This window comes from Lutra lutra, chromosome 7, assembly GCF_902655055.1.
Source record: "Lutra lutra chromosome 7, mLutLut1.2, whole genome shotgun sequence".
In the NCBI taxonomy this organism is placed as follows: Eukaryota; Metazoa; Chordata; class Mammalia; order Carnivora; family Mustelidae; genus Lutra; species Lutra lutra.
In genome coordinates, this window is record NC_062284.1 from 147,617,249 (window position 1) to 147,636,787 (window position 19,539).

Here is a 19,539-nt window from a genome sequence, read left to right on the forward strand (position 1 = left end):
ACAAGTTGTTAAGAGCTGTGGCAGATGAGGTAAATCACAGTCTTGGACTTTAAAATTTTGGAGTAAGTCCCCGACATTCCTTGCATGATTCTTCTTTTGAGAAATAGCTGGAAGGCTGTTCCTGGATCTTAGGAACTATAGATTCAGGACTGAGTCACAGGTTGCCATGGAAATTGAGCTGTCCATCTTGAAGTGGGCATTATTTGAATGTCCAAGCCATAAAGTGGAGCATGTGCAGTGATACTCCATCAGCCGATGGAAGAAATGATGGTGTCTGAAGAGATCCTGAAAACACAAGCAAGTCACATGACACAAGCCATATTTTCCACTTGCCCATGATCCCCTGTCCTGCTATACTGCTTTCTCTCTCCCAACCTACATATATGGCCTCATGGGGAGAGTCCTGCAATTACCCCAGAGGGGAAGAAAAAGTTGAACCTGGTTCACATTTGTTTCTGCATGATATTCAGACACCAGTTAAAGGTGGAACTCACTAGTCTTATCATGTTCTCCATCTCCCTGGAGCACCTGTTTTATATGACAGAAATTCCTTAATGAAGACAGGATTACAGCATTAATTCAGTGGCAACATCTTCAAATTTGAGGTTAAGTTGAGATCGTTCTGGAATGAGGATGTTGGTCATTCTGTCAGGTAATGGTCTGGCACAGCTTGAAGATTTGACTGACAACAGGGAGATTACATCATTGGTATAGTATGATAGCAGCTCTATATCCCAGTTTTCAGTCCTTTCCAGTTACAGAAATGAGGATCTTAGTTATCACGCTCATGTCCTCCTTATTTTTTAAAATAAATATGTGTATGTCTTTGTTTTGTTCCCTTTTTATTTGCATGTAACATAAGATGCATTGTCTATATATCAATTTATTTAAGAATTCTTAACTTTCCATCATAATATTTCAACTGAAGGATATAAATGAGAAGAGAAAACACCACTGAAGTTCTTCAGCTCCTCTTCTGGGCAAGGGTTTAGAGTGTTTTTTTTCTTTTTCTTTTTCTTTTTTCTTTCTTTCTTTCTTTTATTTTTGTATGCAGGATATTTGTATAATATATGGTGAAATTGTGACTGTGTTATTTTCTTTTTTTGCAGAATGAGTGTGATTAAGGCAATAAATATGGATGCCCAGTTTATGGGACATTGATGGTTGATGGTTAACTTAATGTATGAAAGTGACTAGGACATGGGTGAGAGGACTGAACATTGTTTCTCTGGGTGTCTGTGAGGTTGTTTCTAGAAGAGATTGGCATTTGGATCCATTGTCTCTATATACATGGGCATCATCCAATCCATTACAGTTCTAAGTAGAATAAAAGGCTGTGGGAGGAGGAATTCCATGTTTACTTCCGTGTGCATGCTTGAGCAGGGACACTGGTCACCTCCTGCCCTTGGATGCAGTTACACCTTCAGGTCCCCTGGTTCTCTGCTAGACCCCACTGAGGATCTGATGAGAACTGCCTCCCTGGCCATCCTGGGTCTCCACCTTGTGGTAGTAGATCATAGGACTTCTCAGCCTCTCCAGTGATCTATGCCAATGAGCTATGGTTTCTGTTCCTCAGGAGAACTATGACTAATACATGGAGATTCTAGTATGTCTTGTGGTTAACTGTAACTGCCAAACTATGTCAGACATCTGAAGGCCTAACAATCAAAGTTCTATGAATGAAGTGTCATGCTGTGTGTTTGGGACAAGAGCTGGGTGAGGATAATGAGGAGTGAAGAGATGATGAAGAAATCGCCAGATCTAAGAAGGGAGAGACCCCTGGTCCTTGAACACCAATGGGAGAAACCTGCTTCCGTTCATCCTGGGGGCAATTCTTAGAGCCTTACAGAAGCAAGAGTGCAGATGAGCATCTCAGGACGATGTCATCTTTTCAAGACACAGAACAATAATGGTTTTGTCAAAGGAACAGTCTAATGAATGAGTACATTTGAAGTGAAAAATTAAAAATTAATTTATATATAGTATATGGAAATATTGAAGTCAGTTATGGATAATCCCAAATACTGATACTTTGTCCATCATTCAATCTTATTATTTAGGAACTATTTATAGAATTATTTTATTGAAATATTTAATGAGTGCTTAATAAAATTAAATAGTATTAAAATGCTTAATGATAATACCTAATTAAAATATTTAATAAATAGATTACCTTAGAGATTTTTAAACTATGCATTTATTTACAATTATACATTAAAATCCAATTGCTTTGTAGTTAGAAATATCAATAAATATTTGTAAAATCTGGAAGGATAAGAGGAAATAGTTGCACATTATTTCTTTGGAATATATATTTTTCATTTTTATTTCCAAAGAAGATATAAAATATATTTTAGTATAAAAATTATTTCACCTTGAAACTCAATGATTACAGCATACAATACTAATAAAATATCAGAACCTGTAAAAATCCAGACTCCCAAGCCCAGTAGGTATTTTTCTAGCTGAGAAGGAAAACAATTCACCTTCTTCACCTGTAGCTAGGCCTACCCTGTATTTGGTGGGCCTGAGCGCCCCCTGGTGTCCTGAGTTCCCCCTAGAGACCCGAGCGCCCCTGGTGACATGAGCGCTCCCTGGTGTCCTGACTGTTCTGCAGCCCAGCCTCTGCAGGGAGGTTTGTGTCCCTGCAGGGAGGTTTGTGTCTGGGCTCACACTGACATGCCCTCACTCTGTGTCTACCAGTAATACATGGCCAGGACCTTGGTGGCACTGAGGTCAGTCAGCTGCAAGAACTCGTTCTTGGATGTGACCCTGGAGAAGGACATGTGGCTCTTGTTGGATGGGCTGTCGTGTGTGCTTTCTCTACGATTTTTAAACCAAATCACTGCACCCAGTCACTTGGGGTTGGTGGATTCAGTTCCACCAGAAATTACTGCATGAAATGGAGAATCCGGAGACAACATTGGTGAGGTTCGGGGTCTGTCAGCCCCTCACCAGTCATGAGCCTGACTCCTGAAGCAGCACCTGGGACAGGACACCTGGGCACAAGGCCCAGTCACTCAAGACACTCACAACCATCCTAATGGTGCCATGTCTGACATCTGGACCATCTCTTTGGGGAGCTGTCACCAGACACAGAGAAGGGCCTAGAAACTCATATTCCTGTAGACCACAGCTCTGCCTTCCCCAGAGACCTCACCCTGTCTGAAGAGAGAGCTGTGAGCTCCCACACCTGAGAGTGAATTTTACCCTAGAGATTGAGGAGAAGTTTGCATGTGTGGGAGGGAGCCTGTCCTTGGAAGTCGACAGGGACAGAGTTAGGCTCCTCTGGACCTTCCAGGACCACTTGTGGGTATCTCCTTGTTGAACTCACAAGGCATGTTTTTCTGGGATGGGTGAGCCCTGGGTCTATGAGCTGTGTTAGAAGCAGTTCAATAGATGGCCTCACTTTTTGAGCATAAGAATAAATGTTGAATAAATGAGTGATTCAAAATTCATTTTAACCTAAACTATTTTTCAAGAAGATACTTAATGGGATCCACACTTTGTAGCACAGCTTTCCAAATGAACAACTACCTGTACAGCATGGGCACATCTGGAGACCTTTGATCCCAATGGTCTCTGCTGATGGGCTTTGTCTGCCAAGATGTCTGCAAAACGTGTAAGTGGTATCTTTGTCCTCAAGTGCATGGACACCAACACAAGGCACCTACTCTGTGTTTTGCAGTTACAGTTCCTATGCTTGGAGAGTCCCTCCCTTGTCCTGAGAAATCCACCTCACACAGGGGCCTGTTATCTCTGGGAGGAGGATCTTGTCTTAAAGAAAAGTGGGTAACTTTTCTCTTATGCAGCACAGAGATGATCATTAATTGAGGCATGGAGTTAATGACACTCAAATACTACCCTGAAGTAAATGGTGTTAATGATCAGGAGATTGTCAGGATCTAAACCTTAGAGGTCTAATAAGAGATTGTGTGGGTTATGTTCATATTCCTGAAAGACTTGTAGCAAGAGGATAAATGGTGAGATAGATGAACAGACTTCAGATAGAGATCAGATGAGCATAGAACAGATGGATGACAGATGGATACTTAGATAAGTTTATATTATTGTAAAAGACACTAGAGAGGAATCGTATCATCATGGACACATCAAATGGAATGTCCATAATTTTCAATGTTTTTAAAACCATATTTTCATGATGAAAGAATATTTTGGTGTCAACTTTGGGTTGACACTCAAGTAAGGGTATGTGTTAGTTTTTTTAATGAATAAGCAGTTTCCACTTAGGGTGGTGATGCCTCTTTGTAGATATTGGTTGTTGTGTAATTTTGTCTAAGCTCTGGAGCAGATCTTCCCCTATAACAGCCCATGCAATATGCCTTTGAAACCTAAATCATTACATAGGCAGGACCACATCTTTAAATGGAGAGGACATAAATAAGATCATTTGTGTTATTTAGCATCTTGCAATGACTGAATTGATGAAGTCTCAGGGGGTACCTGAACCATTTCCCCAGAGTGTGAGGTTATAAGGGAAATTGTGACTCAGAGGCAGGAATATAGAGGAGCCCTAAGCATGGGTTTGTTCACAGCAACAGACACTGCAGAGCCCTACAGGAACCCATCACTTCCCAGGCTCTCTCTGCACCTGGATCTGGGGCTGGGACTCCTGGTCAGAGGGTCCTGAGGGCCCCAAGTAACCAGATTCCTCCTCTCCTCCAGAGACACTACCTGTCATCCCATGGTCTTACTTCCCAGGGTGTCCTAAGCTTTGGGATGTGCGCCAACATATTGTTTCCAGAGTGGCTGCACGAGGTCGAATTCCCACCAACAGTGCAAGAGGGTTCCCCTTTTGCCACATCCTTGTCAACATTTTTTGTTTCCTGTCTTGTCATTGTAGCCATTCTCACCTGTGTTGTCATATCATATTGTGGTTTTGATTTGTATTTCCCTGATGCTGAATGATGTGGAGTATTTTTTCATGTCTCTCTTGGCCATTTGTATGTCTTCTTTGGAGAAATGTTTGTTCTTGTGTTCTCCCCATTTCTAGACTGGATTAATTCATTTTTGGTGTTGAGTTTGGTAAGTTCTTTGTAGATTTTAGGTATTAATCCTTCTTTTATTAAGTTCAATTGTCTAACATACAGTACATCATTAGTTTTTTTACATCATTGGTTTTTGATGTAGTGTTCAATAATTAACGAGTTGCATTAACCCCCAGTACCCATTAGATCATGTCCCCTCCTTAATATCCATCATCCTCTTACCCCATCTCCCCATCTCCTTCCCTTCTGAACCCTCAACATGTTACTCCGTGTCCAGAGTCTCTTATTGATTGACTTGCTCTCTGATTTCTTCCCATTCACTTTTCCCTCCCTTCCCCTGTTGTCCTTTGCACTATTCCTTATATTCCACATATGAGGGAAACCATGTGATAATTATCTTTCTCTGCCAGACTCATTTCACTTAGAATAATACCCTCCAGTTCCATCCATGTTGATGCAAATGTTAGGTATTCATTCTTTCTGGAGGCTGAGCAATATTCCGTTGTGTATATGAACTGCATCTTCTTTATCCATTCCTCTGTTGAAGGACATCTGAGCTCCTGACACAGTTTGGCTATTGTAGACATTGCTGCTGTGAACATTGGGGTGCATGTGCCCCTTCTTTTCACTACATCTGTACTATGGGGTAAATACCTAGTAGTGGAATTGCTGGGTTGTAGGGTAGGTCCATACTGTTTTCCAGAGTAGCTGTACCAGCTTGCATTCCCAGCAACAGTGGGAGAGGTTTACTCTTTCTTCGCATCCCTGCCAACCAATGTTTCCAACTCAATAATTTTAGCTGTTCTGACTAGGGTGAGGTGGTATCTCATTGTTGTTTTGATTTCTTTTTTCCTGATGCCAAGTGATATTGAACAGTTTTTCTTGCGTCTGTTAGCCAATTGTCTGTCTTCTGCAGGGAAATATCTATTTGTGTATTCTACCCATTTCCTGCCTGGATTATTTGGGTGTTTGAAGGTGTTGAGTTTGTTAAGTTCTTTATAGATCTTGGATAGGAACCCTTTATCTATAGGGCATTCACAAATATCTTCTCTCACTCTGAGAGATAAATGCCTAAAATGCCTTTAGCGTTGCAGACTGTTTCCGTTGCTGGGCAGCTCTTCATCTTGATGAAGTCCCCATCGGTCATTGTCCCTTTGTTTGTCTTACCTTTGGAAACGTGACTGTCAGGAAGTCCCTGTGGCTGAGATCAAAGTGGTTGCTGCCTGCATTCTTCTCTAGGATTTTGATGAATTCTTGACTCCCATTTTGGCTTTTCATCCATTTTGAGTTCATCTTTGTGTATGGTGTAAGAGAACGGCCCAGTTTCATTCTTCTGCATGTTGCTGTCAAACTTTCCCAAACCATCTGCTGAAGGGACTTTTTCCATTGGATATTTTTTTCCTGCTTTATTGAGAATGGAAAAGCATGGAATGTTTTTTCCATTTCTTCATGTCTTTCTCAATTTCTTTCATATGTGTTCTGTAGTTTCTAGAGTACAGATCCTTTACTTCTCTATTTATTTAGGTTTATTCCTAGGTATCTTTTTTTTTTTTGGGGTGCAATTGTCAAGGGGATCAACTGCTTGATTATCCTTCTTCTGCCTCATTGTTAGTGTATAGAAATGCAGTTGACTTCTGGTCATTGATTGTACATCCTGTCACTTTGCTGAATTGCTGCATCAGTTCTAGCAAATTTTTTGCCAAAAATTTTTGGGATTTCTATATTGAGTTTCATGTCATCTGTGATGCATGAAAGTTTGACTTCTACTTTCCCAGTTTTGATCCCTTTTATTTCTTTTTGTTCTCTGATTGCTGAGGCTAGTCTTCCAGTACTGCCTTGAAGTAGTGAGAGTGGACATCCCTGTCAGGTTCCAGATCTTATGGGACAAGCCCCATCCTTTCCTGCTTATAAGAGACTAATTTTAGAACCAAAGACACCTTCAGTTTGAATGTAAGGGGATGAAGAATTATTGCTTATGCCAGTGGACATCAAAAGAAAGCTAGGGAGGCACCTGGGTGGCTCAGTGGGTTAAGCCTCTGCCTTCGGCTCAGGTCATGATCTCAGGGTCCTGGGATCGAGCCCACATCGAGCTCTCTGCTCGGCAGGGAGCCAGCTTCCTCCTCTCTCTGCCTCCTCTCTGCCTACTTGTGATCTGTCTCTGCCAAAGAAATAAATAAAATCTTAAAAAAAGAAAGCTAGGGTAGCCATGCTTATATCAGACAAATAGTGTTTAATCCAATGATAGTAATAAGAGATGAAGAAGGGCACTATATCATAATAAAAGTGTTTAGCCAGTAAGAATTTCTAAAAATTGTCAATATTTATGCCCCTAACCTGGTAGCAGTCAAGTATATAAATAATTAATATCAAAATGCAGAAGCACATTGATAATAGTACAATAATAGTAGGATATTTAACACCCCACTCACAGCAATGGACAGATCATCTAAACAAAGATCAATAAGGAAACAAGGACTTTTCTATAATTATGTTCAATTAGTCAACTTATGGTACATCATTAGTTTTTGACACAATGTTCAATGACTCATTAGTTGCATATAACACCCAGTGCTCATTACAACACATGCCCTCCTTAATCACCACCCAGCTTCCCCATACCTCACCCACTCCCTTCTGTAACCCTCACTTTGTTTCCCAGAGGTAAGAGTTTCCTATGGATTTTCTCTCTCTCATTTCTTCCCTTTCAGTTTTCCCTCCTATATTTTAGGATCCTATGCCCTGTCTCTTCCATTCAACATATAAGTGAAACCATAAGATGACTGTGTTTTTCTGATTGACTTATTTCATTTTGCATGATACCATCCAATTCTATCAATGTAAATGGTAAGTATTCATTCTTTCTGTTCACTGAATAATATTCCATTGTGTATATGGACCACATCTTTTTTATCCATTCATCTGTGGAAGGGTATCTCAGCTCCTTCCACAGTATGGCTATTGTGGATATTGCTGCTATGAACATTGGAGTGCAGTTGCCCCTTGTTTTCACTACAGATGTATCTTAGAGATAAATACGCAGTAGTGCAATTGGGTTGAATGGTAGCTCTATTTTTAACTACTTGAGGAAACTCCATACTGCATTCCAGAGTGGCGATACCAGCTTGCATTCCCACCAACAGTGTGAGAAGTTTCCTCTTTCTCCACATCCTTGCCAATATTCGTTGTTTCCTGTCTTGTTTATTTTGGCCATTCTAACAGATAAAAGGTGATATCTCATAGTGGTATTGATTTGCATTTCCTTGAGGGCTAGTGATGTTGAACATTTTCTCTTGTGTCTGTTAGCCATTTCTATGTCTTCTTTGGAGAAGTGTCTGTTCTTGTTTTCTGCCCATTTCTTTAGTGGATTGTTTTCTTTTTTTTTTTTTCTTTTCTTTTTTTTTTTTTTTTTTTTTTTTTTGGGTGTTGATTTTGATAAGTTCTTTTTAGGTCTTGGATACCAGCCCTTTTTCTGTAATGTCAAATATCTTCTCACATTCCGTCGACTCACTCTTAGTTTTGTTGACTGTATAATTTGTTGTGCAAAAGCTTTTTATCTTGATGAAGTCCCAAAAGTTAGTTTTTATTTTTCTTTCCCTTGCCTTAGAGAGGTGTCTTGAAAGAAGATGCTGTGGGCAGTGCGAAGAAGTTACTACCTGTGTTCTCTAGCATTTTGATGGACTTCTGTCTCACATTGAGGTCCTTCATCCATTTGGAGTTTATGTTTGTGTATAGTGTAAGAGAATGATCCAGTTTCATTCTTCTACATGTGGTTGTCCCGTTTTCCGAGAACCATTTATGGAAAACTGTCTTTTTTCCATTGGATGTTCTTTTGTGATTTGTCAAGGATTAGTTGACCATAGAAATGAGGGTACATTTCTAGGGTCTCTATTCTGTTCCATTGATCTATGTGTTTGTTTTTGCACCAATCCCATAGTCTCTTGATGACTACGACTTTGTAATAGAACTTGAAATCAAGCATTGTGATGGCCCAAGATTTGGTTTTCTTTTTCAACATTTCCCTGGTGATTTGATGTCTTTTGGGGCTCCATCCAATTGTAGGATTGTTTGTTCCAATGCTGTGAAAACTGTCAATGGCATTTTGATACAGATGGTATTGAAAGTGTAAATTGGGGGCACCTGGGTGGCTCAGTGGGTTAAAGCCTCTGCCTTCGGCTCAGGTCATGGTCCCAGTGTCCTGGGATCGAGCCCCACATCGGGCTCTGTGCTCTGCAGGGAGCCTGCTTCCCCCTCTCTCTCTATCTGCCTGCCTCTCTGCCTACTTGTGATCTCTGTCTGTCAAATAAATTAAAAAAAAAAGAAAGGCTTTAAAAAAAAAGAAAGTGTAAATTGCGCTCAGCAGCACAGACATTTTGATGATGTTTATTATTCCAATCTACGAGCATGGAGAGTTTTTGCATCCCTTTGGGTCTTCCTTAATTTCTTTCATAATAGTTCTGTAGTTTGATAGATCCTTGAAGAGTGTTATAGTGTCTCTCTACATCTCAGTACAGCCTTTGGCTTAAAGTCTAATTTGTCTGATATGAGAATTGCTACCCTGTCTTTCTTTTCAGTTCTGTTGGCATAAATGATTCTCCATCCCCTTACCTTCAATCAGGAGGTATCGTTAGGTTAAAATGAGTCTCTTGTAGACAGCATATGCATGGGTCTTGTTTTTTACCCAATCTGAAACCCTGTGTCTCTGGATGAGAGTATTCATTTAGTTCATGTTGAGAGTAACTTTTGAAAGATATGAAATTACTGTTTTTGTATGCCCATAAGGTCCCTGATTCTGTAGGCTTTCTGTTTCTTTCTGGTCCATAATACTTTTGTAGTTACTTTTCATTTGCAGAATCCACCCCCGCTTTTTTTTCAGAGATTTTATTTTATTTTTTAAAAATTATTTATTTATTTATTTATTTAATTTATTTTCTTTGTAAAAATTTTTATTTCTTTTTTTTTATTTTCAGCATAACAGTATTCATTGTTTTTGCACCACACTGTGCTCCATGCAATCGGTGCCCTCTCTAATACCCACCACCTGGTTCCCCCAACCTCCCACCCCCCACCACTTCAAAACCCTCAGATTGTTTTTCAGAGTTCATAGTATCTCATGGTTCACCTCCCCTTCCAGTTTCCCCCAACTCCCTTCTCTTCTCCTAACTTCCCATGTCCTCCATGCTATTTGTTATGCTCCACAAATAAGTGAAACCATATGATAATTGACTCTCTCTGCGTGACTTATTTCACTCAGCATCATCTCTTCCAGTCCCGTCCATGTTGCTACAAAACTTGGGTATTCATCCTTTCTGATGGAGGCATAATACTCCATCATGTATATGGACAACATCTTCCTTATCCATTCGTCTGTTGAAGGACATCTTGGTTCTTTCCACAGTTTGGCGACCGCAGCCATTGCTGCTATAAACATTGGGGTACAGATGCTCATTTTTTAATATGATTATCTGTTTTGTGTGTGTTGAGTTTCAGGAGTTCTTTATAGATCCTGGATATCAACCTTTTGTCTGTGCTGTCATTTGCAAATATCTTCTCCCATTCCGTGGGTTGCCTCTTCGTTTTGTTGACTGTTTCCTTTGCTGTGCAGAAGCTTTTGATTTTGAGGAAGTCCCAAAAGTTCATTTTCGCTTTTGTTTCCTTTGCCTTTGGAGAAATATCTTGAAAGAAGTTGCTGTGGCTGATATCGAAGAGGTTACTGCCTATGTTCTCCTCTAGGATTCGGATGGATTCCTGTCTCATGGTGAGGTCTTTTATCCATTTTGAGTTTATCTTTGTGTACGGTGTAAGAGAATGGTTGAGTTTCATTCTTCTACATATAGCTGTCCAGTTTTCCCAGCACCATTTATTGAAGAGACTGTCTTTTTTCCACTGTATATTTTTTCCCATTTTGTCAAAGATTAACTGACCATAGAGTTCAGGGTCCATATCTGGGCTCCCTACTCTGTTCCACTGGTCTATGTGTCTGTTTTTATGCCAGTACTATGCTGTCTTGGTGATCACAGCTTTGTAGTAAAGCTTGAAATCAGGTAACGTGATGCCCTCCATTTTGTTTTTGTTTTTCAGCATTTCCTTAACGATTCGGGGTCTCTTCTGATTCCACACAAATATTTGGATTATGTGCTCGAGCTCTTTGAAAAATACCGGTGGAATTTTGATTGGAATGGCATTAAAAGTATAGATTGCACTAGGCAGTATAGACATTTTAACAATGTTTATTCTTCCGATCCAAGAGCATGGAATGGTCTTCCATCTTTTTGTGTCTTCTTCAATTTCTTTCATGAGTGTTCTGTAGTTCCTCGAGTACAGATCTTTTACCTCTTTGGTTAGGTTTATTCCCAGGTATCTTATGGTTCTTGATGCTATAGTAAATGGAATCAATTCTCTAATTTCCCTTTCTGTATTTTTATTGTTAGTGTATAAGAAAGCCACTGATTTCTGTACATTGACTTTGTATCCTGCCACATTACTGAATTGCTCTATGAGTTCTAGTAGTTTGGGGGAGGAGTCTTTTGGGTTTTCCGTATAAAGAATCATGTCATCTGCAAAGAGAGAGTTTGACTTCTTCATTGCCAATTTGGATACCTTTTATTTCTCTTTGTTGTCTGATTGCTGTTGCTAGGACTTCTAATACTATGTTGAACAAGAGTGGTGAGAGTGAGCATCCTTGTCGTGTCCTGTTCTCAAAGGGAAGGCAGCAAGATTTTTCCCATTGACGATGATATTTGCTGTGGGTCTTTCATAGATAGATTTTATGGAAATCTGGTATGTTCCCTCTATCCCTATAATTTGAAGTGTTTTAATCAGGAATGGATGCTAGATTTTGTCAAATGCTTTTTATGTATCAATTGAGAGGACCATGTGGTTTTTCTCTCTTCTCTTATTAATTTGTTCTATCACACTGATTGATTTACGAATGTTGAACCATCCTTGTAGCCCAGGGATGATTGCCACCTGGTCATGGTGGATAATCTTTTTAATGTGCTGTTGGATCCTGTTTGCTAGGATCTTGTTGAGAATCTTAGCATCCATATTCATCAGTGATATTGTTCTGAAATTCTCCTTTTTGGTAGGGTCTTTGCCTGGTTTGGGGATCAGGGTAATGCTGGCTTCATAGAAAGAGTCTGGAAGTTTTCCTTCTGCTTCAATTTTTTGAGACAGCTTCAGGAGAATAGGTGTTATTTCTTCTTTGAAAGTTTGGTAGAATTCCCCAGGGAATCCTTCAGGTCCTGGGCTCTTGTTTTTTTGGGAGGTTTTTGATCACTGCTTCAATCTTGTTTCTAGATATCGGTCTATTCAGGTTGTTCATTTCTTCCTGGTTCTACTTTGGGAGTTTATAGTTTTCCAGGAATACATCCATTTCATCTAGGTTCCTTAGCTTATGGCATATAACTGTTGACAATAACTTCTGATGATTGTTTCTACTTCCTTGGTGTTAGTTGTGATCTCTCCCTTTTCATTCATAATTTTATGAATTTGGGCTTTCTCTCTTTTCTTTTGGTTTAGTGTGGCCAATGGTTTATCGATCTTATTGATTCTTTAAAAAAACCAGCTTCTAGTTTCATTGATACGTTCCACTGTGTCTCTGGTTTCTACCTCATTGATCTTTGCTCTAATCTTGATTATTTCCCTTCTTATGTGTGGAATTGGTTTGATTTGTCATTGATTCCCCACTTCTTTAAGGTGTAGAGACAGCTGGTGTGTTCTGGATTTTTCAATTTTTTTGAGGGAGGCTTGGATGGCTATGTATTTCCCCCTTAGGACCACCTTTGCTGTATCTCATAGGTTTTGGACCGAAGTGTCTTCATTCTCATTGGTTTCCATGAATTGTTTCAGTTCTTCGTTGATCTCCTGGTTGATCCAAGCATTCTTAAGCAAGGTGGTCTTTAGCTTCCAGGTGTTTGAGTTCCTTCTGAACTTTTCCTTGTGATTGAGCTCCAGTTTCAAAGCATTGTGATCTGAGAATATGCAGTGAATGATCTCAGTCTTTTGGTATCGGTTGAGTCCTGATTTGTGACCCAGTATGTGGTCTATTCTTTAAAGGTTCCATGTGCACTTGAGATGAATGAGTATTCTGTTGTTTTAGGGTGGAATGTTCTGTATATATCTATGAGGTCCATCTTGTCCAATGTGTCATTCAATGCTCTTGTTTCTTTATTCATTTTCTGCTTCGATGATCTGTCTATTTCTGAGAGAGGCGTGTTAAGATCTCCTACTATTAATGTATTCATATCAATATGACTTTATCTTGACTAACAGTTTTCTTATGTAATTAGCTGCTCCCATATTAGGGGCATAGATATTTACATGTGTTAGATCATCTTGGTGGATAGTCCTTTAAGAATGATGTAGTGTCCTTCTGTACCTCTGACTACATTCTTTAGCTTAAAATCTAATTTATCTGATATGAGAATCATTACCCCGGCCTTCTTTTGAGGCCCATTGGCATGAAAGATGCTTCTCCATCCCTTCACTTTCAGTCTGGGTGTATCTTTAGGTTCTAAATGGGTCTCTCATAGACAACATATGGATGGGTCCTGTCGTTTTATGCAATCTGCAACCCTGTGCCATTTTATGGGTGCATTTAGGCCATTCATATTGAGAGTGATTATTGAGAGATACGTTTTTATTGACATTGTGTTACCTTTGAAGTCTTTCTTTCTGTAGATTGTCTCTATATTTCTGTTCAATGCTATTCTTAGGATTTTTCCCTTTTATAGAACCTCCCTTAATATTTCCTTCAGTGTCGGCTTGGTGGTTGCATAGTCTTTTAAGCCTTGCCAGTCTTGGAAACTCTTTATCTCTCCATCCATTTTGAATGTCAGTCTTGCTGTGTAAAGTATTCTTGGCTGCCTGTTCTTCTCATTTAATCCCTGAATATATCTTGCCAGCCCTTTCTGGCTTGCCAGGTCTCTGTGGACAGGTCTGACGTTATTCTGATGGGCTTTTCTCAGTATGTAAGGAACTTCTTTGTCCTAACTGCTTTCAAGAGAGTCTGCCTACAATTATAATTCTTCATTCTTACTATTAGGCGTCTCAAAGCCTTTCAAGAATCTCTAATCTTGGGAGGAAACTGTTCTGCCTCTAGTACATGAACACTGGATCCATTCGCGAGATTGGGAAAATTTTAATGATGAACTTGTTCCACTATATCTTCTAGACTTCTTTTTCCCCCCTCCCCTTCAGGGATTCCAGTAATTCTGATGTTATAACATTTCATGGCATCATTTATTTCCCTGATTCTGTTTTCGTGGCTTCTAAGCTGTTTGTTCAAGGCTTCCTCCTGATCCTTTCTTTCTGTCTGTTTGTCCTCCAAATCACTAATTCTATCTTCTGTCTCAGTTTTCCTAGCTTTTAGAGAATTTAGTTTAGATTGGAACTCATGAGAGCATTTTGAACATCATCCCTGGTGCCTTTAAGTTCTGCCCTAACATTGTGAACATCCTGTCTGGTCGCTTTCAGTTCTGCCCTAATCAATTCCATTTGGTCATCCATGGCTTATGTATAACATTATATACTATCAGGACAAACACAAATACACAGAAACACTGGCAGAAGAAAAAGATGGGAGAGTGGTTATAAATTCTCAGTGTGGGCGAGGAAGGTTATTTTGAAGGTTATTTTGATTCTTCCTGGATGTATCTGTTTTTTTAAAGATTTTATTTATTTATTTGACACAGAGAGAGAGAACACAAGTAGGCAGAGAGGCAGGCAGAGAGAGAGCAGGCTCCCCGCTGAGCAGAGAGCCCAACCCGGGGCTCGATTCCAGGACCCTGGGATCATGACCTAAGCCGAAGGCAGAGGCTTTAACCCACTGAGCCACCCAGGCTCCCCAAAGGATTTTATTTATTTGATTGAGAGACAGTAAGAGAGGAAATGCAAGCAGGGGGAGTGGGAGAGGGAGAGGGAGAAGCAGGCTCCCTGCTGAGCAGGGAGCCCATTCTGGGGCTCAATCACAGAACCCTGGGATCATGACCTGAGCCAAAGGCAGATGCTTAATGACTGAGTCACCCAGGCTCCCTGGATGTATCTTGATATCTTTGTTAAAGGACTCAACTTTCCTAAGATAAAGGGGGATTAAAAATTGGTTTACCTATAGGGGTAGCATTGATTGGGGAAAGGGGATTACTCTATATGAATATTAGGTGGTTAACTCTATATGAATATTAGAAAATAAAAATAAAAAAGTAATAAATTAGACTAAACTAAACTAAAATTAAAAAGAAATTAAAAAAAAGAAAAGAAAAAGAAAACCACAGGTATATGTATCAAAAAGTTCAGGTTAAAAGGTTATTATGGAATTTGATGTACTGGACATCTCACTATTATGGTAAATAGGTTAAAAATTATCTATATAAAAAAAATGAACCAGAATAGTGGGAACGAGTTAAAAATAAAAGTTTTCCTATGAGTAGTGGTGGTTGTTCTCTTGTTGTCTTTTTTTTTTCTTTTTTCCCCCCAGTGGTTTGTTTTCTGGGGGAGGGGCCTGCCACGTGGGTTTTCGATCAATGATGATCCCTGAGTTAAGTCCTCCTCCCCCACCCCAAGGTGGTGGGCTCTGAGGAAACCGGTCTTTCAGGCTTTGGTTCTCTGGAGGGTTTTTTTTTTTTTTAATTTATTTTCAGCATAACAGTATTCATTGTTTTTGCACCACACCCAGTGCTCCAAGCAATCCATGCCCTCTCTAATACCCACCACCTGGTTCCCCCAACCTCTCACCCCCCTGCACCTTCAAAACCCCCAGATTGTTTTTCAGAGTCCATAGTCTCTCATGGTCCACCTCCCCTTCCAATTTCCCCCAACTCCCTTCTCCTCTCTAACTCCCCTTGTCCTCCATGCTATTTGTTATGCTCCACAAATCAGTGAAACCATATGATAATTGACTCTCTCTGCTTGACTCATTTCACTCAGCATCATCTCTTCCAGTCCCATCCATGTTGCTACAAAAGTTGCTCTGGAGGTTTTTATGTTTGTTCATTTGTTTTCTCTCGCCTTGACAGCTTTTGATGGTTTTGGGGGGTTTAGAGGAAACAAACTGCACCCTGAACTTCAGTCTGATCCCCTGTGGGTGCTGCAGAGCACATAAGATCCCCCTTGGCTGCTGGCAGAGCTTGTTCTGAGTCACGGTCCCTGGGAACACAGGATCTCGGGCTTGTATCCAAAACCACAGCAGCGGTGGCTGTCTGGGCAGCTCCAGACCACCGGAGAGGTTCCAAGCAGTGATCGCACACTGAGATTTTCCCGCTGGCCTGGGTTGGGAGTGCCTTGTTTTTCCAGGTCGAGAGCACCAGGCTGGTGCCTGCATGCACCTCTCTCAAGGGAGGGTGTGGGGCTCGCATGTCTCAGGCTCTGATAGCATGGTGAGGCATTCTGTTGTCTGGCCAAGCTCCTAGCCCCTCAGGGGATTCAGACCCCACGTCTTCTCGGGCCCAATGGTGTCTCAGGGACTAAGACCTGGTTTCTCCACTGCACTCTCTCTAGTTCAGTGCCAGGGGTGGCTGTCCTTCGTTTGGGGACTTCAGCCCCTGTCCCTACTGCCCCGATTCCCACAATTCCCCACCCCCCCGAGATCCTTTGCTCTTTTTGAGTGCTTTCAACCAGACTGCAAGTTAATGCTGTTTCCCAGACGCATGACACTCTTGTATTGGGATATTACTTTCCAATCAGTCGCCTCTGGTGGCTCCCTCCCCCTTTTGTTTATCTTCCAATATCCGTCCGATGTTCCCACTCTGCTTTACCTGCCCACTGCTGTCTTGTGCCCCTGTAGAGATCCAGATGTGTATAATTCTGATCTGAGACTGATTTCATGGGTGATCAGAGTTCTTTGGTAGGTAATCAGCTCACTTTAGCGTACAGGTTGAAACGGCGTCTCCTCCTACTTCCCCACTATCCTGTCGCCCCCCCCCCCCCCCCCGGCTAATTGATTTATAAAAAATGAATCAGACCCTGGTTTCTTTCATCTCTTCTGTTGTTTCCTAGTTTCTATATAATTTATTTCTGCTCTAATCTTGCTATTTCCTTCCTCCTGCTATATACAGGTTTCAGTTGATCTTTTCCAGCCCCTTTAGGTGTAATGTTTGTGGTTTATTTGATATTTTTCTTGCTTCTTGAGGTCTTCCTGTATGCTGTGTATTTCGGTCTTAGGACCACTTTTGCTTCAGAGAAATTACATGATTGTGATAGAGGTTTTATACTCGTGTGTGTGTGTGTGTGTGTGTGTGTGTGTGTGTGTGTGTGTGTGATTTTTCTGGCTCTGCTGGAGGATTTTGTGATCCACAGTGACTTCCACTGTGATTACTTTAAAGGGTTTGTTACCTGAATCAGGATATTTGAAATTTATTGGTATTTAAGGACAAGAGGAAACTAATGTACTTGACTCTGTGTTTTGTGCATGTTAGTATATTTGTCTTCCTGCTACAACTATGTTTCTAAGTCAGAGAGTGAATAGGTAAGCACAGAATAATGTCAAGGAGGCTCCCTTGAGGAAACTGCTCTATGGAGAGGAAACCCCAGACCCTGACAGGAAACCTGCCATAGCTTCCATCTGCACCTGCTCCTGGGATTAAAGACAGAATTGGTGAGGAGTGTGCACCCTCTGCTGGTCTGATACCATTGTAGTTTGAGGTTTGTGTCTGGGCTCACACTGAGGTCCCCTCACTGTGTCTGTGGCACAATAATACACGGCCGTGTCCTCGGCTCTCAGGCTATTCATCTGCAGATACAGCATGTTCTTGCCATTGTCTCTGGAGATGGTGAATCGGCCCTTCACAGAGTCTGCATAGTATGTTTTACTTCCATCATACCAAATAATGGCGACCCACTGCAGCCCCTTCCCTGGAGTCTGGCGGACCCAGTTCATGTCATAGTTACTGAAGGTGAATCCAGAGGCTGCACAGGAGAGTCTCAGGGACCCCCCAGGCTTCACCAGGTCTCCCCCAGACTCCACCAGCTGCACCTCGCACTCGACACCTGTAGACACAAGACATCCCAATCAGGAATCTCACACACCCATGGTTTCTCTCACTCATATCCACCCACATCCTCAATTTCTTTTGTTCTCCATAAATTACCTTTTAAAAGAGCAACAAGGAAAACCCAGCCAAGCACAAATTCCATGGTGAGTTCTCTGTGTTCTGTCCTGATCAGTGAATGTGGACACGTAGAAATCCCAGGCCTGGGGCTCCTCTCCCAGCTGCATGGTCCTGGCTGGGCTGTTTTATTCAGTGGAGGGAAGACCCTATTTGCATATACTCTGAGTATATACTTAGCTCGAGACATAGGTTCAATTCCTTTCAAGTTAAAAACAAAGATTCCGTTGTTTGTAGATCACTTTGATTAGATGGCACTGTGTCAGTATGCAGTATTTTAATGTATGAACAGAATTGTGTTTTCTTCTTTTTTTCTATTACAGCATTTTAAAAATCATTTTTAAAATTTATTTTCAGCATAACAGTATTCATTGTTTTTGTACCACACCCAGTGCTCCATGCAGTCCGTGCCCTCTCTAAAACCCAGATTGTTGTGCTATGTTACTGGCTATACAGCACATCATTAGTTTTTGATGTAGTGTTCCATGATTCATTCTTTGTGTATAACACCCAGTGCACTTTGCAACCTGTGCCTTCTTTAATACCCATCACCAGGCTCATCCATCCCCCTACCCTCCTCCATTATAAAACACTCAGTTTTTTTCCTGGAGCCCGTAGTCTCTAATGGTTCATCTGCCACTTTGATTTCTCCCCTTCACCCCTTCGTTCTGCTAATGTCCTGCACGGTATTCCTTATGTTGCACAAATAAGTGAAATTGTATGACAATTGGCTTTCTATGTTTGACTTATTTGACTCAGCGTAATCTCCTCCAGTCCCATCCATGTAGAATCAAAAACTCAGTATTCATCCTTTCTGATGGCTGAGTAATATTCCATTGTATATATGGACCACATCTTCTTCTTTTTTTTGAATTTTTAATCCATTTCTCTCTTTTTAAAAATTTTTAAATTTATTTTCAGTGTAACAGTATTCATTGTTTTTGCACCACACCCAGTGCTCCATGCAATCCATGCCCTCTACAATACCCACCACATGGTTTCCCCAACCTCCCACCCCCCGCCCCTTCAATACCCTCAGATAGTTTTTCAGAGTCCATAGTCTCTCATGGTTTAACTCCCCCTCCAATTTCCCTCAACTCCGTTCTCCTCTCCATCTCCCCTTGTCCTCCATGCTATTTGTTATGCTCCACAAATCAGTGAAACCATATGATAATTGACTCTCTCTGCTTGACTTATTTCACTCAGCATCATCTCTTCCAGTCCCATCCATGTTGCTACAAAAGTTGGGGATTCATCCTTTCTGATGGAGGCATAATACTCCATAGTGTATATGGAGCACATCTTCCTTATCCATTCGTCTGCTGAAGGGCATCTTGGTTCTTTCCACAGTTTGGCGACCGTGGCCATTGCTGCTATGAACATTGGGGTACAGATGTCCCTTCTTTTCACTACATCTGTATCTTTGGGGT

General features: G+C 41.0%; 1 gene segment (V, D, J or C); it reads right to left on the reverse strand.

Annotated features, from left to right (window-relative positions):
* Positions 1–248: 248 nt before the first annotated feature.
* LOC125104551 (immunoglobulin heavy variable 3-33-like) lies at positions 249–18,213 on the reverse strand. The segment is given in 4 exon segments: positions 249–285; positions 5,543–5,547; positions 17,680–17,990; positions 18,092–18,213. Coding segments are annotated over 4 exon segments (399 nt in total).
* Positions 18,214–19,539: the final 1,326 nt, after the last annotated feature.